Source organism: Paramormyrops kingsleyae, chromosome 10 (assembly GCF_048594095.1).
Source record: "Paramormyrops kingsleyae isolate MSU_618 chromosome 10, PKINGS_0.4, whole genome shotgun sequence".
NCBI lineage: Eukaryota > Metazoa > Chordata > Actinopteri > Osteoglossiformes > Mormyridae > Paramormyrops > Paramormyrops kingsleyae.
The window spans coordinates 7,894,775-7,922,192 of NC_132806.1; the positions used below are offsets into that span (position 1 = coordinate 7,894,775).

General features: G+C 43.7%; 1 protein-coding gene across 1 annotated transcript in view; it reads right to left on the reverse strand.

The window, feature by feature from the left end:
- LOC111838979 (uncharacterized) overlaps positions 1–6,404 on the reverse strand; it is a 41,495-nt gene extending 35,091 nt beyond the window's left edge. The window contains exons 1-3 of the mRNA XM_072717238.1: positions 6,304–6,404; positions 5,735–6,085; positions 5,237–5,593 (exon numbers count right to left, since the gene is read on the reverse strand). Of these exons, the coding sequence (XP_072573339.1) occupies positions 5,237–5,593; positions 5,735–6,085; positions 6,304–6,346 (751 nt within the window). The 5' untranslated portion in view covers positions 6,347–6,404. The remainder of the gene's footprint in view (positions 1–5,236; positions 5,594–5,734; positions 6,086–6,303) is intronic.
- Between the last annotated feature and the right edge of the window lie 21,014 nt (positions 6,405–27,418).

Below are 27,418 nucleotides of genomic sequence, written 5' to 3' on the forward strand. Positions count from 1 at the left end.
CAGAGAAAGGAAAATCTGAGAAAGCACTGAAGACATGACATAACACATCTTTCAACAGATAATATCTTGGGTGTTCAGTTTTGTACTTTTATATTTGTTAGAGCTATATTTTCTTTTATTGTAATGTTCTTTGGATGCACTGGGAGGCGCCTGTGGGTACATGCAGTGTGTATATAGGTAGGTAGGAGGGAGGAGTGCAGGCACACCTGGGTGGTGAGCATATGGTTTCTTACCAGAGCGAAAGAGACAAAGGAAATGCTGTTTGTTTGCTCAATGAGAGAAATAAACCATGAAAATCACAATAATGCAGAGTTGTTTCTTTACCTGAGTACATTATACCTGCCCAGGGTGCAGTAGTCGTTTGATTTGGTTTTGCAGAGTTGTTTTATCTTGTTGACTAACAACCACTACAATATTAATAAATTAACTTATAATGGGATTGGGCTACCCAGTCAGAGGTGTATTACTACCAAAATACATAATGCCTTAAGCAAAAGGGCCCTGGCCTAGTTATGAAAGACCAGCAAGTTAATGGTTTAACAGATGTCTGGAGTTGCCTACATTTAAGCTTCCTCCTCTTAGCTTCTCTCATTTTTAACCTTTACCTCTGATGATTGAAAACAAAATACTTAACCTTATTGTATATATCTAAGGGAAAGTAAAACTGTATTGATGATTAAATGAGGCTTTGAGCAGACAAAACCAAGCTGGTTCTTTCTCAATGTTAGTGATACTTAGCCTTATGTAATGTTAACTTTAACATTAACAATTAGGCTAATGTTAGACGTTAGTATATGTCAGATTAGTAATGTCATAGCTAGTTGAGCTCTCCCCCAGCCCATTTCTAAGTAGGGAAAGTTAGTTCGCCAAAAGGCTCAAAGGAAGTTTATATCTATATATAGATCATTTAAGCACCCCTTTTCAATAATGTCACCTACCTTGCCGTAAGCTATATATCTCTCTGTCGTCAGCGTTGAGTATAACTGACTGACGAGTGACGACATCGCTCAGAAGAAAACTGTAGAGAACAAATTCAGTGTAGACCTCTAGAATCTCATTGATCCCTTTTGGTGACAATGTACTCAGTCCACATGAGCTTCCCATAGGGAACCTGTATTACTGAAACCAAATGGGTCTAAAATAATGGTAAGCAGTTCTAGCCCATGCCCTTAGCCCATTTATCCTTAATGGGTCCCAAAGAGTCAGCCCATATATAGAACTATGTTACTTAAACCCCTACTCGGCCCACAGAGTGTTACCCTGATCAAGCCCATTCCCACTAAGCCCACAAATATCCTATATGAGGCCCACCAAGTACACCCAGGTACAGTCCATGCCTATTTGGCCCATATACAGTATATGCCTCATTGGTCCTACACAGTCTGCCCACATAGGCGTTCCATGTGGGGCCCATGTTATGGAAACTTTATGGGTCCTAGATAATGTTACCCAGTTCCACCACACTTCCACGTAGCCCATTTCTATCCTATAAAGGGCCCGTACAGTCAGCCCACTTTGGCTTCCCAATTGGGGCCCATGTTATGGAAACTTTATGGGTCCTAGATAATGTTACCCAGTTCCACCACACTTCCACGTAGCCCATTTCTATCCTACTGTATAAAGGGCCCGTACAGTCAGCCCACATTGGCTTCCCAATTGGGGCCCATGTTATGGAAACTTTATGGGTCCTAGATAATGTTACCCAGTTCCACCACACTTCCACGTAGCCCATTTCTATCCTATAAAGGGCCCGTACAGTCAGCCCACATTGGCTTCCCAATTGGGGCCCATGTTATGGAAACCTTATGGGTCCTAGATAATGTTACCCAGTTCCACCACACTAACACTTAGCCCACTTCTATCTTATAAAGGGCCCGTACAGTAAGCCCACATTGGCTTCCCATGTGGGGCCCATGTTATGTAAACCTTATGGGTCCTAGATAATGTTACCCAGTTCCACCACACTAACACTTAGCCCACTTCTATCTTATAAAGGGCCCGTACAGTCAGCCCACATTGGCTTCCCAATTGGGGCCCATGTTATGGAAACCTTATGGGTCCTAGATAATGTTACCCAGTTCCACCACACTTCCACGTAGCCCATTTCTATCCTATAAAGGGCCCGTACAGTCAGCCCACATTGGCTTCCCAATTGGGGCCCATGTTATGGAAACCTTATGGGTCCTAGATAATGTTACCCAGTTCCACCACACTTCCACGTAGCCCATTTCTATCCTATAAAGGGCCCGTACAGTCAGCCCACATTGGCTTCCCAATTGGGGCCCATGTTATGGAAACCTTATGGGTCCTAGATAATGTTACCCAGTTCCACCACACTAACACTTAGCCCATTTTTATCCCATAAAGGGCCCGTACAGTCAGCCCACATTGGCTTCCCAATTGGGGTCCATGTTATGGAAACCTTATGGGTCCTAGATAATGTTACCCAGTTCCACCACACTTCCACGTAGCCCATTTCTATCCTATAAAGGGCCCATACAGTCAGCCCACATTGGCTTCCCAATTGGGGCCCATGTTATGGAAACCTTATGGGTCCTAGATAATGTTACCCAGTTCCACCACACTAACACTTAGCCCATTTTTATCCCATAAAGGGCCCGTACAGTCAACCCACATTGGCTTCCCAATTGGGGTCCATGTTATGGAAACCTTATGGGTCCTAGATAATGTTACCCAGTTCCACCACACTTCCACGTAGCCCATTTCTATCCTATAAAGGGCCCGTACAGTCAGCCCACATTGGCTTCCCAATTGGGGTCCATGTTATTGAAACCTTATGGGTCCTAGATAATGTTACCCAGTTCCACCACACTTCCACTTAGCCCACTTCTATCCTATAAAGGGCCCGTACAGTCAGCCCACATTGGCTTCCCAATTGGGGCCCATGTTATGGAAACCTTATGGGTCCTAGATAATGTTACCCAGTTCCACCACACTTCCACGTAGCCCATTTCTATCCTATAAAGGGCCCGTACAGTCAGCCCACATTGGCTTCCCAATTGGGGTCCATGTTATTGAAACCTTATGGGTCCTAGATAATGTTACCCAGTTCCACCACACTTCCACTTAGCCCACTTCTATCCCATAAAGGGCCCGTACAGTCAGCCCACATTGGCTTCCTAATCAGGCCCCATGTTACATAAACCATGTGATACCCACACAATTTGCCCAGTTCTAGCCCATGCCCACTTGGAACCCATGTAGCCTATTTTTAACCCATGTGGGGCCCATGTGGACATGTTGGCTGGGTCAGCATACAGCATTTTAAAAGCAGTAAACACTATGCTGCAAACCTCAGCATTTTCGTTAATTAAACATGTTCATCAAATTTAAACTTATTTCTAGCTTTTTTAAAAATAGTATCAGTTGTGTCATTTAAACCTTGCATTCAGGGTTTTTTTGTCACGTGCATGGTATACAGTCACCGTATACAGCCTGCAATGAAATGAAACTCATATTCATAATGCATTATAATTATGTATGGGACTTTAATGCGTTAATTTCGATTAATTACGGAAAAAATAACTAATTAAAAAAAATTACACATTTAACTCCAACTTTAATTTGCACTGCAGAACGTTTCTCAGTGCACGAGTTCCAGGCATACAGATTATATTGACGCACAATGTGATGAACATGATGGGGAAGACAGAGGAGATTACGCTGGTGGATGGGAAATTTAAATATAAGAAACTTCCAGATGGAAGTACAAACAAAAAATGCTGTTATTTGCACTTTTGCAGGAAGGAGTTTGCTTATCACAGGAGCACTTCCATCCTTCGTTACCACCTCAACGCAAAACGTGTTGGGGTTAGCGCACAGGTCAGTAACGTAGCACTTTATCTTGAACTGTTGGTCTGTTTGTTTTTGGCCATGGATACTTGAGGGAGGTTTTGACTGAAATGGCATCGTTTGGTTTTTCTGGTTTTTCATACACGATGTTTGAAAAATGGGAGCAGTTGAAGTCAATCGATCGGTACTTTGGACATTTTTTGGTTAAAATTTCCAGTGTTCTGAAAACTGTTGCTCTGTGTTTTCTGCACTTATCTATTGTCCTGTGTAGCAGACTGATGGGAAAATAAGATTTTGAAGTATATTGATTAATTTATCAACCAAACTTAACTATTACCGGAATGAGTATGGAAAAACTAATAAATAAATTCATAAATATTAATGAGAATGGTATTCATATTACACATTAAATGCTTTGTGGTTGTCAGGATAAATAATCCATGATCCATGACCACATTTAGACAAAATGTCTCTATCTTACTCCAGACCAGAGTATGTGAGCGGAGTGGAGCGGCGCGTGAGCGAGGAGCGGAGCGGGCGAAATTTGGTCAGAGCGCGGAGCGGTTTTTTAATTAAGGCTGGAGCGGTCGCTCTGTCTCGCTGCAATTTCGCTCCGATATCGCTCAGACTACGACTCTGAGGCGTGCGCAAATCTTCCCAGAATTCATCTATACAATTATCAAGATTTACATCCGCTTTGGAATCTAAAAAGACCTTTCTCGGAAACATGAGTGTGCTAAGCGAACACGCGGAGGCCAGAGCAAAATGTGAGCAAGTTTTATATGGTTGTAGCATATCAAGTCTATAAAGTAAATAAAAGTATGAAAGCCTATAATTTGGTAATCAAATAAATTAGTTTGTCATTCAAATTAGGTCTAACAGGATTTTTTAAATTCACGTAACGCTGTCAGTGAAATTTTATTTTATAGAGATAGACGCAGCAGCAGCATCAACAGAAAATAACTGAGGAATTTAAAAACGTGGATGCGCTTAGCCTGTACAGTATATTCTTTAGGCTATTAAGCCCACTGATTCCTTTATTTTAAAGCCTATTTTGTGTGGAATGCTATTGCCAAACCTATTGCCTATATGTGGTTTAAAAATAGATATTTTCTGTTCTGAGTGCCGTTGCTCACATTTCTTTATGATATAAGGCATCGGTTTAAGGTGACATTTGTTAGGCATGCAGATTATTTGTCCCTCTTTTAAATTGGAGCGAGCGTGGAGCGATTTGACTGGAGCGGGAGGAAATTTTAGTGGAGCGAGGAGCGGTGTTGAGCGGAGCGACTTAGTGCGAATTAGAGCTGAGGAGCGGGCGAAGCCAACAGTCTCGTGAGCGAGGAGCGGAAATTCTCACCGCTCCACTCCGCTCACATGCTCTGCTCCAGACATCTACCTTACTAATAGTAAATTTAAAACTTACCTTCTATGTGAATCTTTGTCCCATTGCCAAACAGCATCTCCCCACACATGGCCACAGCGCAGTAGTAAGTCCCAGCATCAGAGGAGCTGAGGTTCCTCTTGGGGAGGCTGTAGACACAGCTCCGTGTAGGAGATCCAGCCTCAGGGCTCCTCTCACACTCATCACTCCTGTTTCCATGGCTGTAAATGACTCCTGGAAGGGATTCTCCTGATCCATGTCTGAACCAGTAAACACTGTGTTCTCCTGCACAGCCCCCAGTCTCTATTGTACACTGCAGGGTCACAGAGTCTCCCGGCTGGACTGGGTCAGACACAGGATACTGCTCTACTTTACTGTATCTGTGTTGTTTTCCGGAACCTAATGAACAAATGTGTTCAGTAAAGCATTGGAATAATATCAAGTGATGTAACATGATGTTCAGTGTAGAATTTGTGTACTGATTTTCCACCAAAGATGCTTAAACAGAATCTGCAAATTTGATTATGATGTAAGATTTACCCTTTATTGTAAGAAAAGTTCCAGCTCCAAACAGAATTAAGTAATCTCTTCTCGTTCCACAGTAATACATCCCTGAATCAGATGGTTCTGTCTTTAAGATTATTAAATGATTGATTTCCTCATATATTTTCACTTTGTAGCGTGTTGGGTTAAAGTTGTTGTGAAATGTTGCCTCTGAAGCAAATTTGAAAGTTGATGCTATTAGAAGAGGTCTCTGGCTGATAATTAGCTTAAACCAAAACACAGAATGAGCCTCGTCTTTGGGAAATGAACATTCCAAAGTCACATTGTCTCCGGCTTCAACTGTCAAGAGTGGACTAGGCTGAACAACAGTATTGCTTAATGCCAAATCTGAAAAAAAGAAAAATATTAGTAATTGCCTACATATTTAACCCACACAGAAGCTTTTAAAATAGTCATAATACTGTTAAAGGAACATATGTTCTTTCTCACATTCAAGCACATTCATTTAAAAGATTGTTTAGCTAATACAATGATTATTACAAAAAGTTATATTATTATGACAAATGTAAAAATGGCTTACAACAAGCATTCTCTGTTGCACTTACATAATTTGCTGAAATGAGCCAAAATTACACAGAGTCTGATCATCCTGAATGATGTTCTCCTGTGGTTTGTAGCAAGGCTTTTCTGCACACTGAATGCACCACAGATCGTAGGGTCATATGAGAGTAGGGGTGGCTAAACTGGTGTTTTTGATTTGTGGAATCAACAGTATTGTCACACCTTCCCCATCTGACTCTCTTGTTTCCTCCCTAGCGTGGCCCCATTAGTTATGCCTGTTCCTCGTTGTCTTGTCTATCGTTCCTGCCTTTGTGTTAATCACTCCAGCTACTTTCGTTTGCTCCATCGTCAGTCTTACATGAAAGTGCTCGTGTTGCCTGTGCCCAGCCAACCTCTATTCCTCCTGTTTTGATCCCCCAAGATTGTTTGTTTCTAGCTTTTTTTTCTTTTGAGTTTAAATAAAACTCCCATGCACAAATACACAGGTGAAAACTGCTACTTTTGTTTATTGGTTTGGCACTCAAACTCTGGGTGGGTCGATAGACATAGTGTAGTTTATTGGTGGTAGCATATTTCAGGTGGCCAGCTGGAATATGGGTTAAGATTGAGAAAATTGGTATATTTTAAGGTTTTAACTTACCATTCTCTGGGGAGCAGGAGGGCAAAGTCACTAGTTAAAGGACCCAAGCCCAGGTAGCTACTGGGTAATGTAGTTTGGGGGGCCTGCTCAGTAGTAATGGGATTGCCCATATGACATTTTGACAGGGGGGGGGAGTTTGAATTGTGTGATGGCCTGACATGGCCACAACAACATGTTGCAGTTACCTGGGGTGAAACGGGAAGTGGTGCATGCATTTTATTGGTCCGACGGACAAACGGCCTGGATGGTCATGGTTCCCTTTTAATCCCCATTTGCAGTACCAACAGGTGCCCACAGTAGGGGGATGAGGAGCTGGGTTGTGGCATAGTTGTTTGTTATTTCTTTGTTAACATTTTTTGATTTAGGTTTTTCTTTATAAAATTGTTTGTATAATTTTATGGGCTCAATATGTTATGGGGTTTATTTAGTTAGTGGCATGTAGGTATAAATGTTATGGTAGTGTTCCCCCCTTGTGTGTGTTGCTGGATTGATCACCCAGTATATATGTTTCCCCAGTGTGTTATTTGTTAGGTCAGTTATGTTCAGTGTAGGTTGGGTTATGCTTTGCTTTAATTTTGGTTTCATTCTGTTTGGTTGACCTCATTTTATTGGGCCCTGGATTTTCCTTTGTTGGATATGCTTTTTGTATTTTGATGATTTTTCGATTTTCAGTAAAGTTTTTGGTTAGTAACTAATTCTGTGCCCCTGAGTCTGCTTGCTGGTCCCTCACATGTGGTGTCAGAAGTGGGATAAACCAGCTAGGGGCACAATTTAGCATTTTTTTATGTTTTCGTTGGGAATGCCATGAGAGCTATGAGCCGTGGAGGAAGAGGAAAGGGAAGCCGGGTGGTAGCCATGCAAGAACTTGCAGCAGAGATGACAACAGAAGAAGATGGAACAACTGGGGAACCAATGAGTGGAGTACTGGGACCAGAGGAGGAAGAACGGAGTCCAATGATAGTGGATCTGGCTAATATTCTCCAGGCATACATGGGGAAGCAGGAAGTACTGGAGGCTCAGCGTGGCAGACAACTGGCACAGCAAGAGCAGAGGTTTAAGGCTCTGCAACATCAGTTCAGCCTCTTGCAGTTGGAGGTTCAGGCCCGCACCTCTCTTGTTCCTGGTCCATGCCGAGCAGATGCAGACCCTCTAGCCTTGGAGGATGTGGAAGCCAATGTCCAGCATCTACCATCTCAAGTGGAAGCCCCAGTGAAAGGTCTCCACATCCAGGATACTGGGCCAGGTCAGTCACAAATGTATAGAGAACCCAAGTTACAGAAATTATCTGACTCTGATGACATTGAGCACTTTCTCATTACATTTGAGCGCATTGCAGGAGCCTGTCGGTGGCCCAGGTCTGACTGGGCTTTTCATCTTGTCCCATTGTTAACTGGTAAAGCTAGGAGTGCTTACGTGCACATGGATTTGGAACAAGCAAATGATTATGATCAGGTAAAGGCTGCTATAATGAAGAAATATGACATTAATTCTGAAACCTATCGGCAAAAATTCCGCTCTTTGGAGGTGGAAGGACATGAGAGTCCTAGAGAATTGTATGTCAGATTGAAGGAACTGTTTGGGAAGTGGATACAGCCTAAAGGGAAAATGGTGGAAGAAGTTGGGGAAATCATTGTCCTGGAACAGTACTTGAGAATGTTGTGCCCTGAGCTACAGGTATGGCTGAAGGAGCGTGATCCTGGGACTGTAGCAGAGGCAGCGATGCTAGCCGAGGCATTTGTGGCAGCCAGAAAAAAAGGCCAGCCATGGACCCAAAATGCTTGGCGGATGGGAAGGGATACTCGTAAGGCAATCCCCTCACATCAGCAGAGGCTGAATTTTGGTGTAGGTAGGCCTTCTGTAAAGGAAATTCCTCCAGCTAGTGTTTCAAGGGGCCTAGGTAAGCCACCTATTTGCTACCTCTGTGGCCAGGAAGGCCATATCAAACCCGTCTGTCCCAAGAACACTGTTAAGATTACTCAGATGTGCTTTGTTCCTAGGCAGGAGGCACAGCTAAAGCCAAGAGCTGAACAGGTTATGAGGATGATAGCTGTGGAAATAAATGGGAAGAAGTTACAAGCCCTTATCGACTCGGGGAGTGATCAGACTCTTGTTCATCAACAATATGCACCATATGTGGGGGGCATTACTGAAAGGGTCCCTGTTCGCTGTGTACATGGGGATGAAAGGTACCTTCCCACATCTGATGTATATAAGGTACAAGGGCAGACCTATCTTTTAAAGGTAGGAATTGCTGAAAATCTCCCCTTTGCGGTAATATTAGGTCGTGATTTTCCAGTGCTTTTTGATTTGTTGCAACCTACCCCTATGTGTAATGTAGTGACTCGATCACAGGCAAAGCAGTCTCAGGAGGCATCCTCAACTCTTGGTGTTCTGCCATTTTATAATGCTGACCTGGAGACTGTACCCGGGAGGTCTCGCAAGTCACGAAGGCAGAAGAGGCGAGAGAAGTTGGAATATTCGGCCACCAGAGCAACAGGGGAGGTCAAACCTGAACTGTGTTTAGGTCTGAAGCTACCTGGCAATGTGGGTAAAATGCAGGAGGAAGATCAGAGTTTAACTTGGTGTTTTCAGAAGGCTAGGGAGAAAGGGGCAGAGAGGGATTTGATAGCTGGACAGAATTTCTTTGTCCAGCAGGGTGTGCTCTACCGTCAACGAGGGTCAGTTAAGCAGTTGGTGGTTCCACAAGGGGTGCGGGAGACTGTGCTCGCTTTAGGTCATTCCATTCCCTGGGCTGGCCACCTGGGGAAACACAAAACCACCGCACGCATTGAGCGCTACTTTTACTGGCCTGGTTTGTGGGTAGGGGTAGCACAATTTTGTAGAAGCTGTCTTCAGTGTCAGAAAACCTCAAGTAAGGGCCCCTTAAAAGCCCCTCTTCAGCCTCTTCCCATCATTAGTACTCCTTTTTCACGGCTGGGAATGGACATAGTAGGTCCTCTGGAAAGGAGTAAGTCAGGGAATCAGTTTGTTAGTGATCACAGACTATGCTACCAAGTATCCAGAAGTCTTCCCTTTGAGGTCTGTTAAAGCTAAGCATGTGGCATCTTGCTTAGTGCAGTTGTTTTCAAGGGTAGGACTTCCTCTGGAGATTCTGACAGACCAGGGTACAAATTTTATGTCTACATTGCTTAAGCAAGTTTATCGGTTGCTGGGCATTAAGGGTGTGCGGACGACACCATATCATCCTCAGACAGACGGTTTGACAGAAAGGTTTAACCAAATGTTAAAACAAATGTTACGGAAGTTTGTGAATGATAAGGGCTCAGATTGGGACCAATGGTTGCCATACCTTTTGTTTGCATATAGAGAGGTACCACAGGCCTCTACAGGTTTCTCCCCCTTTGAGTTGTTATATGGCAGGGAGGTCAGATGACCCCTGACTCTTCTCAAAGATGCTTGGGAGGGACACCAGGGGCAGGAAGAGCAGGTCAACATTGTCTCCTATGTAATACAGATGCGTGATAAGCTGGAGGAAATGACAGTGCTGGCCCAGGAGCACATGGCAGAGGCTCAGAAGGCACAGAAAAGGTGGTATGACCAGTCAGCTCGCCAAAGGAATTTTGAGCCTGGTCAGAAGGTGCTGGTAATGTTGCCAAGTCAGGAGAGTAAGCTGCTGGCAAAGTGGCAAGGGCCTTTTGAAGTGGAGAAGAAGATGGGGCCAGCCACTTATAAAATCTTGATGCCAGGACAGAAGCGCTCCAGCAAGGTGATTCATGTGAACCTTCTCAAGGAATGGGTCTCAAGGTCAGAGAAAGAGGTATTATTAATAAGGAAGGTGGAGGAGGATGAAGAAACTGAGGATCAATACTTGCCACAGTCAATTATAGGGGATTTGGAATTGGGACATTTGTCTCAGGACCAGCAGTCTCAGGTGGAAGCTTTATGTACACCTGAGGTGTTTGCACAGACGCCTGGTCGTACAAAAATGGTTGAACATGATATTGTATTGAAATCCAATGTCACGGTGACTCACCGTACCTAAGAAAGACGGCGCGATACGGTTTTGTATTGATTTTCGGTACCTCAACTCTGTTTCCAAGTTTGACTCTTATCCCACCCCTCGGATTGATGAACTGATTAAATGATTGGGGAAAGCAAAATATCTAACTACTATTGATCTGTGTAAGGGGTATTGGCAAATCCCACTGACAGGATCAGCACGGGAGTTGACTGCATTTCGGACGCCATGGGGACTATACCATTTTACAGTTCTTCCATTTGGTTTGCATGGGGCTCCGGCAACATTTCAGAGACTGATTGACCAAGTGTTATTGGGTGTGCCAGACTTTGCTTCAGCCTACCTTGATGATATTGTGGTTTACAGCGCCTCCTGGGAAGAACATTTGGAGCATCTCAAGGCAGTCCTGGGGCGTCTTAGTTCGGCAGGCCTGACCGTGAATCCATCAAAGTGTGTGTTTGCCCAGCCTGAGGTAGAGTACTTGGGTTTTGTTATTGGCAAGGGGATGGTTAGGCCACAAGTCCAAAAGGTCCAGGCCATTGAAAGTTGGCCCCTACCTCAGACTAGGAAACAGCTGAGGTCTTTCATCGGCATGGCAGGATTTTACCATCGGTTTATCCCTAACTTCTCTGCTAGGGCTGCTCTGTTAACAGATATGGTGGGTTCACGATGCCCTAACCAGTTGAGATGGACTAAGGGGGCAACGGCTGCTTTCCGGGACATCCAGCATGCTCTGGGTACGGACCCTGTGTTGCAGTGTCCAGATTTTAATCAGCCCTTTATTCTACAGACGGATGCTTCAGAGAGGGGGATTGGGGCCGTACTTCTGCAGGGACCCGTGAATAGTCGGCATCCAGTGGCATTCATTAGCCGTAAGCTGTCCCCCAGGGAGGTCCGGTATGCAACGGTGGAGAAGGAATGCTTGGCTGTGAAATGGGCGTTGGACTCTCTTAAGTACTACCTGTTTGGTAGGGAGTTCAGCTTGGAGACAGATCACAAAGCCCTCCAATGGCTGCAACGGATGAAGGACTCCAATAGCAGAATTACACGATGGTACTTGGCAATGCAGCCTTTTCGGTTCACAGTGAGCCATGTTCCTGGTAAGGATAACATCATGGCGGATTATCTCTCTCGCTGTTTCAGCGAGAGTCTGGAAGGGGGGGAGCCTGTGATGGCCTGAGATGGCCACAACAACATGTTGCAGTTACCTGGGGTGAAACGGGAAGTGGTGCATGCATTTTATTAGTCCGACGGACAAATGGCCTGGATGGTCATGGTTCCCTTTTAATCCCCATTGGCAGTACCAACAGGTGCCCACAGTAGGGGGATGAGGAGCTGGGTTGTGGCATAGTTGTTTGTTATTTCTTTAACATTTTTTGATTTAGGTTTTTCTTTATAAAATTGTTTGTATAATTTTATGGGCTCAATATGTTATGGGGTTTATTTAGTTAGTGGCATGTAGGTATAAATGTTATGGTAGTGTTCCCCCCTTGTGTGTGTTGCTGGATTGATCACCCAGTATATATGTTTCCCCAGTGTGTTATTTGTTAGGTCAGTTATGTTCAGTGTAGGTTGGGTTATGCTTTGCTTTAATTTTGGTTTCATTCTGTTTGGTTGACCTCATTTTATTGGGCCCTGGATTATCCTTTGTTGGATATGCTTTTTGTATTTTGATGATTTTTCGATTTTCAGTAAAGTTTTTGGTTAGTAACTAATTCTGTGCCCCTGAGTCTGCTTGCTGGTCCCTCACAAATTGGGATTAAGGTATGTACTGTATTAGTAAGGGGATTATTTATTGTGAATTTATCATGATTGATATTTATAAAATGTAATTGGTTAATTCTAGAATATATTTATGGGGATATAGTGGATGTTTTTGAATAGTTGTGTGGTATTTGTATCATGGATGTGCCTATTGGTAATCATATGGTTTGATCCGGCAGGATATAAGGAAGGTACACCAGGTAGGTATGTTACAAAAAAATGAGACAGTAAAATTAAGACCTGCGAATGTTTTCATCAGGGAGAGTGTAAAGAAACATAAATTTTGATACCAAAACCACCCCTCTATGTTCAGTATTAAGGAAGTTATGACAGTTTTAATTAGGGATGCACCGAAATGAAAATTCTGGGCCGAAAACGAAACCGAAATTTTTGGATGCACTTGGCTGAAAACCGATACCGAAACCGAAAATGGCTTCATTAAAAAACATGTTTAAAATATTTTCTTTTTGTTTGTATTAAAAAAACTACAAATTAATTAAGCAATCAAACTTTTATTGATAATAAATAACAGTAATAAGGCTGTTTAACAATAACAAAACTAAATAAAATTTCTTTCTGTAACAAAATTGTGCAAAAAAAATGCTAGCTGCTTTTTTACTTCAATTTTAAATTACTGTACCAAACAACAGTGCACAAACAGAAGAAAAATAAATAAATCCAACCTCTTACTGTAAACAACATAACTATACACACTAAATTGGTCTGCTTTTAATTTAAGCAAAAGAAGCAGGTTTATCTTTATGAACAAAAGTTTTTCAGTTTTCTGGCTGAAGACACAGTTCCTCTTCTCATGAAGAACATACTGCACTGAATAAAATCACTCAGTCTGTGCTAGCTTTTAGTGCCTTTACGAATTGTGCAAAATATTACCTGCATTAAACGTTTTACTTCAATTTTAAATTACTGTGCAAAACAACATTGCAATAACAGAATAAATAAATCAAACCTTTAACTGTAAACAACATCAAATTAGGCTGCTTTTATTTTAGCAAAAGTGGCAGATTTCTCTTTATGAACAAAAGTTGTTCAGCTTTCTGGCTGGAGAGACGATTTCTGTTCTCATCAAGAACATGAGATGCTGCACTGAATAATCTCTCACTGTCTGTGCTGGTGCTTGGGGCAGATAAGTACTTGCGCGCAGTCCATGCAAGCAAAGGAAAGCGATCTTTTTTCGGGAGGATGGGAGAGGCGTGGCGACAATTTCGGCTTTTATTTTCGGCGCTTTCTTACGTTTCGGCCGAAACCGATAATGCTATTTCGGCCGAAAATTTTCGGCGGCCGAAATTTCGGTGCATCCCTAGTTTTAATATTCGGGGAATGGCTATACTTCCATGTATTGTCTTTGCATTAGAATAAAACAAAAGCTGTGATCAACAAAAGTGAATGTTCAATAACTTCCTTGTGGGTTGAGAACTGAATTAAACTTTCAACACATACAGAGAAAGTTAAAGAGAATCAGATAAGACACTAAACAATTAAGTTGGATATCTATTTCTCCTTTTAATTAGTTAATTAGTGTGACGGACAAGGCTAAAGATGCAAAAACGCAGTGACCGCCATGACACTCAGTCAATCAGACAGGCGATTTTCGGAATGGTAAATCACTGTCTCGGATTCATTTGATTTTGATGAAACTTCACCAGTTAACAGAAAACACAATAGAAAGAGCGTCCAATTAGCTTTTGTTATTGTCCAATGCATAGATTTTGGTTTAGAACAGGTTGAACTTGATGAAAATATTCGGCGCAAGCAAAAATGACAAACCATATGATCAAATTGAAAAATTCGAATTCGAGGCTGAAGAGGGGAATCCTAAGTATGTCATAACAAGGAATCTCGCAGAAATAGCCGATCACAGACAGCGCACTGCTCATTTTACCTTGGGGTTACCCTGTGATGCACCTATATCGCATAGCAGTGGCGATCGTACAAAATGGCGGCCGAGATTCCCGTGGATTGTAACATACCTACACCAGGTTACCAGGGAGAGACAAGAATCAGAGGCAGATGGCAAGGTGCTGATTCAGCCCTGATGCGGACTTAATCCCAGTCCTGATGCGGACTTAATCCCAGTAATTGAGTGTGAGAGAATTTTGTAACAGTTAAATTATTTTGGTTTTTTTTCCGTTTTTCCCCTTTTTTTCTTTCTTTTCCTTTAAGTATATTTGGGTTGTTTGGGACCACTCTGACTTGGAAGGGACAATAAAGTACGTGCATCCGATCCTGTCTTGCAAGGCCTCAAGTTTGTTTGGCCCACGGGCACCACGACACCCCAACATTTAATCATCTCCGCTGCTCCCACATCCTTTGTCTTGGTGTCACTACACGTTAGGACTGGACAATAATTCGATATCAATATATATCGCGATAGAATTTTTTTCAATAACGGTGATACGATTTTTAAACACATTTCCGAGATTTCGATATACATTTGAATATATATATATATACTGTATATATATATATATATATATATATATATATATATATATACACATATACACACACACACACACACAGTCAAACACACACACAGTCAAACCCACTTATCTCGTCCTCGGTTAACTCGCCAATCCTACTAAGTCGACGTTTATGAAGTGGAACCGCCAAATTCCCTCTTTGTCTTAGCATTTTCTCATCGGTTATGTTGATTCTTTTATGTCGCCGAACCCTAATATCTCGAGCACAAAAGAGGGCCAAAATCGCCACTTAACATTGGTTATCTCGATCCCCGTGACGATTCGCCGGCTTTTAAAAATGTATCACAAGTGCTGAACAGCGCGTATTCAAATCGCATTCGCATGGTAATTTGCTGAACCACGCAGCTGTGAAACGCGATCCAAGTAAAAAATTTTTAGACAGCATAAATAATATTGAAGCATTTGTTTTCAAGCAGACTGTTAACCCCTTGGGACCGGCGATCCCGCCGGCGGGATCTGACAGAAATTTCGCAAAACCGTTTAAATAACTCCGTGAGTTTTTGTCATATACACATTTTAAAAATACTCTCAGAAACCTTGGACAGTCTACTTTTCAAATATATATAGGTAGAAACTAAATATATTTTTACAGCTTCGTGATACGAATTGAAAGAACAAGAGTGACTGACTTAAGCGTCTGCGTCTCGAAGCGGCTCTGATCGCCCACCCACTTGCAAATCGCGCTATTCGCATGATAATAACATGATAATCCGACAGTTAGTATTGGGTAAAGAAATATGTGAATACGCCCATTGTGACCGAAATAAACAAGAGCACATGTCTGGGTAGTGTTTACACTGATCGGCTACAATATAGCACACGGATACGTCTCTGCCGCTGAAGCTTTGCGCCAGTGTTGCCACTTTCAGCAGCGAAGCTCATACCTGTGTTCATAGCTCAGTGGGCTAAGCCTGTGTTCCTGCAATCACGTGGTCGCCGATTCAAACGCAGCGTATTTAGAACGTGAATAGCGATCTTCCGCTGAGAGCGGTCCTAAACGCTCCCGACGCAAGTAAAACCAAGAAAGGTAACACGATTTGCTTTTTTGTTTAATACTTCTGACAATGGAAGTTTTGAAAAGAAGACAGATAACGGATTTAGTCAGTGTTTTTTTCATGATTCTACATAATGATTTCAGCGAGATATAAACTGAAATACACGAGAAAGATACGCGGTCGATGATGCCCTCGTCCCCAGAGCGTCAATAATAGTCACTGCATCATATTTATCGCTTTCTATATTTATATACTCACAGTTTTTCATTTTTCATTCCATCTATCAATAAACTGTGAAAGGGATTTTATTGTTGCTACTTTTCTTGCGTTTCAAACTGCCTTTCCAAAGTGATGGGTGTGGGGTGCAGTGACATTCCAGACTGATGGGCCATTGACAGTATGCAAACTACTACAGGTGTGAGGACACCTATCTCATCAATATTCATTGTGAAGACCACTGACTTTGAGAAAAAGAGTGTCACTCCAAAGTTCTAACACTTTAGTAATCAAACCATATAAAATTTCTGAATGTCACTTTTACCTGTGTGTAGCCAACCCCTGTGTCTATAAGCTTCAGAGCTCAAAAGTCTTACCTAGAAATGTCTATAATGTGATTTTTTACAATTTCTCAGCATGTCTGAAAATAGGTTTTTGAAAAGTATATGTTTAAAGTTGATTTTAACAAAAAATAGAATAATAACATTCTAAGAGGTCTCAGACTATTGGTGCTGAGTTTGTGCTGAATAAAAGCAAATGTATCACTTTGGGATAAATGTTTTTTAGATAGGTGAAATATTTTAAAATGTCAAGGCATGTCAGACTACCTCGAAAGTGGAAAAAAGGCCTCAGGGCCCAGGGGGTTAAAGGCAAAAGCAACAAAGCATTTTAGACTTTGTAAAGAAACCATAGTAACCGCGTGTATGATACTTTTCAGAGCTGTGTCAGAGCGAAATGACTCGTGAATTTAATTTTGACACTGGTTAGCTTATTGTAAAAACGAACTACAGTACACCCCGCAGGTTTTTTGTGATTTTTTGAGTGATCTTTGTGTTTTCAATGTTGGAGAATATAATTAAAGGTTTGTATCGAGAAACGACGGTGGTTTTTATTGTATACTGGTAAATCTCTGCTGTTAGTTGCTGCACATATGCCTTTTGTTAGCCAACATGTATGTCGGGGCCGGCTCTACGCTGGGGAAAGAGGGGGCAACGCCCCCTTAAGCAAACGTCCTGCCCCCTTAAATCAAACTTTTAGAAGTTGAGAAAGAAAATAATAATTACCCACAAACTGAATATGGACAAGATTTACTACAGTAGCTGAAAAATCCACTGAAAAAGGCACAAACGAGATGATAAGTTTCACTTCTTGTTCGCTCTTTCCCTCCGCGTTCTGTTTGTGCGTGGGCTCACACGGCACTCGGCAGAGATCCCCCACTCACCCTCCCCCCAGCTAAACATTCAATCACTGTTAGTATGCAAATGAGCCAGTTTCTCAGTAGGCAGGGCAGAGCGAAATGAGCTGCGTGATTGCGGGAGGTTTAGAGGAAGAGCAAGCTCTCTCGTTAAAATCATAGCGACTCGTGAGATCATGGTTCTAATTATTTTTGTCTATTTGGGGGGGTCTTGACCGGGGGGTACTGTACCCCCCAGTACCCCCCGATCAAGAGCCCCCCAAATAGACAAAAATAGCAGTTTGGGGGGGGGGGGGGGTCTTAAAATTTCCCTACAAGGTGAGGTTATCTTTTTAAAAAAAAAAAAAAAGACAAAAGAATGTTGTGTTATGTGATGTTATGTGAAACGATTTCAGACACCCCTAGTGTGGACCGTACCATTTTAACCACCTCGGCGCTAGAAGCAGCTTAGCCAGTCGGTTACGTCATTCATTCTCATTGAGCGACTTGTTCGTTGTGATTTCAAGATTCTTTATTCGTCACATACATAGTTATAACAAGTACGTAGTGAAATGAACCCTGACCGATCCTATTTTTCAGTTTTATATTTCAAGACTCGGTGAATTGATTTTTTCTTTTTCATAACTTAGCCTACCCTTTTTAGTTTTGGTAATATTGGCAATAGTGAGGGGTTAATTATAATTGTATCCAAATAATCATACAATAATCCAAATATTAATGTACTAATTTCTAATAATACAGTGTATAATATAATGCAGACATTAGAAATGGGAACTGATGCAAGGCCTGCAGAATGTGGTGATCTCACTTCATGAGGGAGGAAGACCTCAAGAACTAATAGCAAGAGAACAAGGTCAAGATGACCTCTTACCAGACACCCAGGAGGATAAGAATCCATCAGATAACCAATGCTTATTTTAAACTGTTGCACACTATTAAGGGGGGGGGGGGATATGTACTCGCTGGCTACCTAGAACAAATGTCGAAATATGTTGTAGTCACGTAGATGGAAATTACCGAAAAGTACAGAAAAGGGGGGCCACACCCCAAAAGGCCTATAAAGACCCAGGGCCGACACCTAGGGTTCGAGCTTCTCCCCTGTACATGCTGAATGTATGTCAGATGGTCGCTCCCTGATTGCAATCAGAATAGACAATAAACTGGTGACTTGCAACCACTCCTCGACTGTGCAGTGAGTCTCTCCTCATCAACGGACCCGGCGGAGTTCGACTCCAACAATAGTGAAAAGTGTTTTGTTGGGTTCAAATATGTTTGATATAGGCCATCCAATTAAGGTAAATGTCATGTTTTTACTTGTTTTAATCTGATGAGGAATATTTTATTTATTTTTTTGTTGTTTTTCTTTTCAGTTTTCCCCCTGAGGGATTGCCACTTTATGTGGTCAGGGGGTTTGCGTGCCTCAGTGACCCTAAGAGCTACACCAGCAGAAGCTTAGCCTTCAGGTAGGACTCCCAAGTTGGACAGGTCTTAGGGTAGAGGCCTGACAGTGCAATCCAATTACATGACAAAAACAGTTATCCAGAACACCACCCCACCCCTTTCCCGCCTTTGTCGCCACCATGTGCCCCCTTCACATTTCTGTCTGCCCCCTCATATATGCATGTCTAGAACCGACCCCGATGTATGTACATATTTATAGCATGCCGATCGCGTCAAACAAATCGCGGCAATGCCAAAAACACCAAAAACCCGTGCATGTACATTCTCAGTTATTAACGCACATAAATAAATTTCAAGCACATGTTAATATATTGCTGCCATATTGGTTTTCGGTTATCTCGATCATTGGTTATCTCAACGCTTTTTGGCAACCCCCTAGGCCGGGGACATAACCGGGTTCGACTGTATATGAATAATCAGCCTGTTCTAGTTTAAATGGAAATATATTATTGTTAATAAGCTGAGTCTGAGAGTTTTATTTATTTGATAGTTTATTTCACATTTCTTGTTTGTAAAGGCTAAATACAAATAAAAAGTGAACCTTATTTTTTTTGTACTGTTTTTATTTAAAAAAAATAATATAATTTTAATAGGAGGAGCCTGGAGGTATTACAGACTTTGCAAATTCAGTTTGCAGACGTCCATTGTGTGTGTCCTCTGCAGTTTTTTCCTGAGGTTTTTTAATATTGTCCATATCGATATCGGAATTATATCGTATCGACCAAAATTTATATCGTGATATAAATTTTTGCCATATCGTCCAGTCCTACTACACGTATATTATAATTTATTTAAAAAAAAAAAATTTACCAGAATTTTTGACTCGCATCGATTTAGTGTGGTAAATAAGTGTAAAAAAAAAACACCACACCACAGTTCTGATGCAGGAAGTCAAATGCAGTGCTATGAATGAAGGTTTATGTGACATTTTGTGTGTTAATAAACATGTGCATTTTAGAGCCACCAGCTAGTACTGTTTTTTAACTGTATAACTGCTTCTGCCACAGCGTAAATCCAAATAAGTTCAGGATGAATCATAACATGTACAATTAAAATGTAACCATTTCCACATTTGTCCACAACCTAAGACCCCCTCCCCCCAAGTCACTTCCAATGTAAGGAACAGACCCTCGCCTCTGTCTGGCTATATGAAAAAGCAAGGATTGCTTGGGGTGGAAAACATGTGGAAATCACCCCCTGCATAGTCATTATTTAGGAGAAGCTTTGACTTCTCAGAGGAAGTGTTGAGTAGTAGCTTATCTTCTGGACCAGGACCAAGCTGAGGTGTATACTCAGGCATCAGGAACAACTGCTCCTCCAGCTGTGCTACTCTGATATTAATTCAAGGCAGTGAAATAGGCAATTTCAAAGCTGCTTCACTGAAGTTACATTTTATGCTGTAACTAAACATATATTGCATGTGACCACATCTTGTACTGGTCTTCATATTCTGGCTTCCTTTGAGTATCCCCCAAGTTTGCACAGATTTTACATAACAATGGCAAACAGCTTAATTTAAATTTTACCTCTAAACCATTTGACCTTTCTCTGGGACAGCAGTGCTAGGCACAAAAACTTCCATACCTTAAGGTGTGGTACCTTCTGATTGGAAGCATGCCAACATAACGCCCATTTTCAAAAAAGGGGATAGAAGTAATTTGTCAAACTATAGGCCAATCAGTCTAACTTGTATAACTGGTAAAGTTATGGAGGCTATAATCAAAGAGAAAATGGTAGATTACCTGGACTCAAATAACATTTTGAGGGATAGCCAGCATGGATTTAGGAGAGGTAGATCCTGTTTAACAAATCTGTTGGAGTTTTTTGAGGAAGCTACTCAGGAAGTTGATGATAAGAAGGCCTATGATGTCATCTATTTAGATTTCCAAAAGGCTTTTGATGTTGTTCCCCACAAGAGGCTCTCACTTAAACTCAAAGCGACAGGTATTTTAGGAACTGTAGCGACTTGGATTGATAACTGGTTAACGGATAGGAAGCAGCGAGTAGTTATAAGAGGCTCGATGTCACAGTGGGCCTGCGTTCATAGTGGGGTACCGCAGGGTTCAATTTTAGGACCACTTTTGTTCCTTATTTACATAAATGATATAGACACCAATATATACAGTAAACTGGTGAAATTTGCAGATGACACCAAGGTGGGTGGTGTAGCAGATACTGAACTAGCGGCTCAGCAGCTACAGCGGGATCTTAATTTAATTAGTGACTGGGCTGACACCTGGCAGATGAAATTTAACATAGACAAATGTAAGGTACTCCATGTAGGGAGCAGAAATATAAAGTACAGGTATTTTATGGGACCTACTGAAATAAAGGTAGCTGATTATGAGAAAGACCTTGGTGTGTATGTTGATGCTTCCATGTCTCATTCTCGCCAGTGCGGGGAAGCAATAAAAAAGGCCAATAGGATGTTGGGGTATATCTCCAGGTGTGTGGAGTTTAAGTCAAGGGAGGTAATGCTAAGATTATACAATTCCTTGGTGAGACCTCACCTAGAATATTGTGTACAGGTTTGGTCACCATATCTTAAAAAGGACATAGCGGCCTTAGAAAAGGTGCAGCGTAGGGCCACAAGAATGATTCCTGGTCTTAGAGGAATGTCATGCGAGGAAAGGTTATTTGAGCTAAATCTGTTCAGCCTCAAGCAAAGGAGACTGAGGGGGGACATGATCCAGGTCTATAAGATTCTAACAGGTTTGGATGCTGTTCAACCGAATAGTTACTTCAGCATTAGTTCAAATACAAGAACTCGTGGCCATAGGTGGAAATTAGCGGGAGAACATTTCAAACTGGATTTAAGGAAGCACTTCTTTACACAGCGTGTAGTCAGAGTATGGAATAGTCTTCCTGATAACGTAGTGCAAGCTGAATCCTTGGGTTCCTTTAAATCAGAGCTAGATAAGATTTTAACAACTCTGAGCTATTAGTTAAGTTCTCCCCAAGCGAGCTCGATGGGCCGAATGGCCTCCTCTCGTTTGTATATTTCTTATGTTCTTATGTTCTTAATTATTTGGAAGTATTAACCCTTTCCTGACCCTTTCCACAGTTGTAGCTCTTCCGCATACAGATGCTCGTTTGGCATTATTTTATATATCTGTTTATAAAGCACAACATTATATTTGCATGATTGTAAGATAATAATTGTGCAATTGTTTTAGCCTGTTCTAAAGATACGCTTTTGGTTTATGTCATTATATCATCATTTATGTCATTATATCATCAGCATTATTACGTTTTCCAAAAAAAAGCATCAATTTGTTTTTATCATCTATTTTGGCTGATCTCTGTGTCTCTGTGACAGGACAGCAAGTAAAAGTTCAAATAAAGAAGGAACTAGAAAATAAGGAGTGGGTCACAGCACCTGTAATAAACAGAGATAATGGACATCTTTAATTACGAATGGTTTTGGGAAATGCTTGCTAATTAACGATCAATCTTAAGTCCTAGATAACAAACTGCTTAGCGTTATGAAGCTTTTAGGAAAGCCACCCCAGATTTGCCAGAATTAGAAATGAAACAAACACACATTCTTCCTGTCAGCATCTTTATTGCAGGCACATTGTCTATAGTGTAATTTTCAAAATCAAAATCAATTATTTGTCTGAAAAACCTTTCTAGAAAATGAAAAACTGAAAAATGCTGCTTGCATAAATATTCAGCCCCAACACATTAGTATCTGGTAGAGCAATGATTCACAGCAAGTTCTGAAAGGGTCGCGAGGCAGAGCTGGAAATGTAAGCATTTTAAAACCAGCAAGTTCCTATGCTGATGCATGATCAGATTTCCTAGCCCTAGTCCTAGAATTAACCTATATTAATGTGTCTTGGGTCTGCAAATGCTTAGCGCAAAACTAGTGAACACTCAACCAATCCAAGAAGTCAATGCTTTGTCATAGCATTAATTTTAACCTATGCCTGATATAGGGTTGCAACAGAACTGATATGTTAAAAATATGGTCGTGGTGCTAAAGATTTTGAGAACCGCTGTGGTAGAGTACCTTTTGCTGCAATAACAACAGTATTTTGGAGTAAGTAACTACCAGTGTTTTACATTGTTCAGGACTGATTTTTGCTCAGGTTCTACAGGATAGGTGGGTGTTGCTTGGGTACTGCAGTTTTCCAGATAAGCCACAGGTTCTCAGTGGGATTTAGACCTGGCCCATTCAAACATTCACCCTTTTGTTTTCTAGCCTGTATTGTTTTACCCTTGTGGTTAGGATCATTTTCCTGCTGAAAGATAAACTTTTTCCTAAGCCTCAGTTTTATTGCAGACTAAAGAAGCAGGTAATAACTTCTGTATTTTGCTCCACCCATTCTCCCTTTGATTTTGACAAAAATGCCCAGTTCCTGAAGACGAAAAGCATCCGCATAGTATGATGCCGCTGCCACCAAACTTCACTGAAGGGATGTGTTAATTGAGGTATGGGATGTACAATAGAACCTTGTAACTCAAACGCCTCCTAACTCGACCCGCTTGGACATCAAATGGGTCTGTTGAATTTTCTTCAACTTGTACCTCGACCTAATTCTTGGAACTCAACCGTTCCTGCTAAAACTTGAATGGGTTGAGATGCGTTCAACTACCAGTTTGGACCTCAAACGGGTTGGTTGAGAAAGATCTACCTGCAACTCAACTGAAATCTTGAAAATGACAAAACAACACATGGATTGAGACGCATCTCTGATGGGCTGATACAAGGGCAAACTGACCTACTGGGATGCTGTTGCCTATGCATTGCTCCAGTCTCACGGTACCTCTCGACTGAGTTTGACGTGTGAAAGCTGGGTTTAGTGTGAATTTTTTTGTGTTTATTCTGTGTTTTATCTATAGAATATTTAGTGATACAGTAATCATGCCCCCTAAAAAAGTGAGCAGTGATAACAGCAAACCAGAGAGGAAAGTAGTGACTATAACTGTACAATTTAAAAAGGAAATTATTGGCGATACTTGAAGGTGGTGCACGTGTGTCTGCTCTTGCTTCAGAGTGTGGGATTGTCATTTATTTCATGTTTATTGCTTGTGTATGTGTGCTTTTTCCATATGTGTATTAGTTTTATATTGATTTTGGGGACATACATTGCTCTCCTCTCCTGGAGCCGACACCTTATCGTGGTGGAGAGGTTTGCGCGTTCCAATGATCCCAGGAGCTAAGTTGCCTGGGGCTTTAAGCCCCTGGTAGGGTCACCCAAGGCAAACAGGTCCTGGGTGAGGAACCAGACGAAGTGCGGCTCACAAGACCCCTTATGATGAGTTATAACATGGATCCACGATTTCCCTTGCCCGGACGCAGGTCACCGGGGCCCCCTCCTGGAGCCAGGCCTGGGGGTGGGGCTCGATGGCGAGCGCCTGGTGGCCAGGCCTACACCCATGGGGCCTGGTCAGGCACAGCCCGAACAAGGCACGTGGGTTCCCCCTCCAATGGGCTCACCACCTGTAGGAGGGGCCATAGGGGTCGGGTGCAGTGTGAGTTGGGCAGTGGCCGAAGGCGGGGACCTTGGCGGTCCGATCCTCGGCTGCAGAAGCTAGCTCTAGGGACATGGAATGTCACCTCTCTGATGGGGAAGGAGCCTGAGCTGGTGCGCGAGGCTGTGAGGTTCCGACTAAATATAGTCAGGCTCGCCTTGACGCACGGCTTGGGCTCTGGAACCAGCCTCCTCGAAGGGGGTTGGACCCTCTTCCACTCTGGAGTTGCTCACGGGGAGAGGCGCCGAGCTGGGGTGGGCATACTTATTGCTCCCTGGCTGGGCACCTGTACATTGGGGTTTACCGCAGTAGACGAGAGGGTAGCCTCCCTTCGCCTTCGAGTGGGGGGACGGGTCCTGACTGTTGTTTGCGCTTATGCGCCAAACGGCAGTTCAGAATACCCACCCTTTTTGGAGTCCTTGGAAGGGGTGTTGGAGAGCGCTCCCCCCGGGGACTCTCTTGTTCTGCTGGGGGACTTCAATGCCCACGTGTGTAATGACAGTGAGACCTGGAGTGGCATGATTGGGAGGAACGGCCCCCCCGATCTGAACCCGAGTGGTGTTCTGTTGTTGGACTTCTGTGCTCGTCACGGATTGTCCATAATGAACACCATGTTCAGGCATAAGGGTGTTCATACTGTATGTGCACTTGGCACCAGGACACCTTAGGCCGCAGTTCGATGATCGACTTTGTAGTCGTGTCATCGGACTTGCAGCCGCATGTCTTGGACACTCAGGTGAAGAGAGGGGCGGAGCTGTCAACTGATCACTACCTGGTGGTGGGTTGGCTCCGCTGGTGGGGGAGGAAGCCGGCCAGGCCTGGCAGGCCCAAGCGTATAGTGAGGGTCTGTTGGGAACATCTGGCGGAATCCCCTATCAGAGGGAGTTTCAACTCCTACCTCCGGCAGAACTTCTCCCATGTTCCGGGGGAGGCGGGGGACATCGAGTCCGAATGGGCCAAGTTCCGCGCCTCCATTGTGGAGGCGGCTGACCCGAGCTGTGGCCGTAAGGTGGTCGGTGCTTGTCGCGGCGGCAATCCCCGAACCCGCTGGTGGACACCTGTGGTGAGGGATGCCGTCAAGCTGAAGAAGGAGTCCTATCGGGCCTTTTTGGCCTGTGGGACTCCGGAAGCAGCTGATGAGTACCGGCAGGCTAAGCGGAACACGGCTTCGGCGGTCGCTGAGGCAAAAACTCGGGTATGGGAGGAGTTTGGCGAGGCCATGGAGAATGACTTCCAGACGGCTTCGAGGAGATTCTGGTCCACCATCCGGCGTCTCAGGGCAGGAAAGCGATGAAGCATCAACACTGTTTATGGTGGGGATGGTGCGCTGCTGACCTCAGCTCGGGACGTTGTGGGTCGGTGGAAGGAATACTTCGAAGACCTCCTCAATCCCACCGACATGCCTTCCAATGAGGAAGCAGAGTCTGGGGACTTGGGGGTGGACTTACCTATCTCTGGGGCAGAGGTTGCTGAGGTGGTTAAAAAGCTCCTTGGTGGCCGGGCCCCGGGGGTGGATGAGATCCGCCCGGAGTTCCTCAATGCTCTGGATGTTGCGGGGCTGTCTTGGTTGACGTGCATCTGCGGCATCGCGTGGACATCGGCGGCGGTGCCTCTGGATTGGCAGACCGGGGTGGTGGTCCCCATCTTTAAGAAGGGAGACCGGAGGGTGTGTTCCAACTATAGGTGGATCACACTCCTCAGCCTCCCTGGTACGGTCTATTCAGGGGTGCTGGAGAGGAGGGTCCGTCGGATAGTCGAACCTCGGATTCAGGAGGAGCAGTGTGGTTTTCGCCCTGGCCGTGGAACAGTGGACCAGCTCTATACTCTCGGCAGGGTCCTGGAGGGTGCGTGGGAGTTTGCCCAACCAGTCGACATGTGCTTTGTGGACTTGGAGAAGGCATTTGACCGTGTCCCTCGGGGAGTCCTGTGGGGAGTGCTCCGGGAGTACGGGGTGCCGGACTGCCTTATAAGGGCTGTTTGGTCCCTGTATGACTGGTGTCAGAGCTTGGTCCGCATTGCCGGCAGTAAGTCGGCCTCGTTCCTGGTGAGGGTTGGACTCCGCCAGGGCTGCCCTTTATCACCGATTCTGTTCATAACCTTTATGAACAGAATTTCTAGGCGCAGCCAGGGCGTTGAGGGTGTCCGGTTTGGTGACCTCAGGATTAGGTCTCTGCTTTTTGCAGATGATGTGGTTCTGTTGGCCTCATCAGACCGTGACCTTCGGCTCTCACTGGAACAGTTCGCAGCCGAGTGTGAAGCGGCTGGAATGAAAATCAGCACATCCAAATCCGAGACCATGGTCCTCAGCTGGAAAAGGGTGGAGTGCTCTCTCCAGGTCGGGGAGGAGGTCCTTCCCCAAGTGGAGGAGTTTAAGTATCTCGGGGTCTTGTTCACGAGTGAGGGAAGGATGGGGCGGGAGATCGACAGGCGGATCGGTGCGGCGTCAGCAGTTGATGCGGGCGCTGCATTGGTCTGTCGTGGTGAAGAAGGAGCTGAGTCAAAAGGCAAAGCTCTCGATATACTAGTCGATCTACGTTCCTACCCTCACCTATGGTCATGAGCTGTGGGTAGTGACCGAAAGCACGAGATTGCAAGTGCAAGCGGCCGAAATGTGTTTTTTCCGCAGGGTGGCTGGGCTCTCCCTTAGAGATAGGGTGAGGAGCTCGGTCATTCGGGAGAGACTCAGAGTCGAGCCGTTGCTCCTCCGCATTGAGAGGAGCCAGATGAGGTGGCTCGGGCATCTGCTTAGGATGCCTCCTGGACGCCTCCCTGGTGAGGTGTTCCGGGCATGTTCCACTGGGAGGAGGCCCCGGGGAAGACCCAGGACACGCTGGAGGGACAATGTCTCTCGGCTGGCCTGGGAACGCCTCGGGATCCCCCCAGAGGAGCTGGAGGAAGTGGCCGGGGAGAGGGAAGTCTGGGTTTCC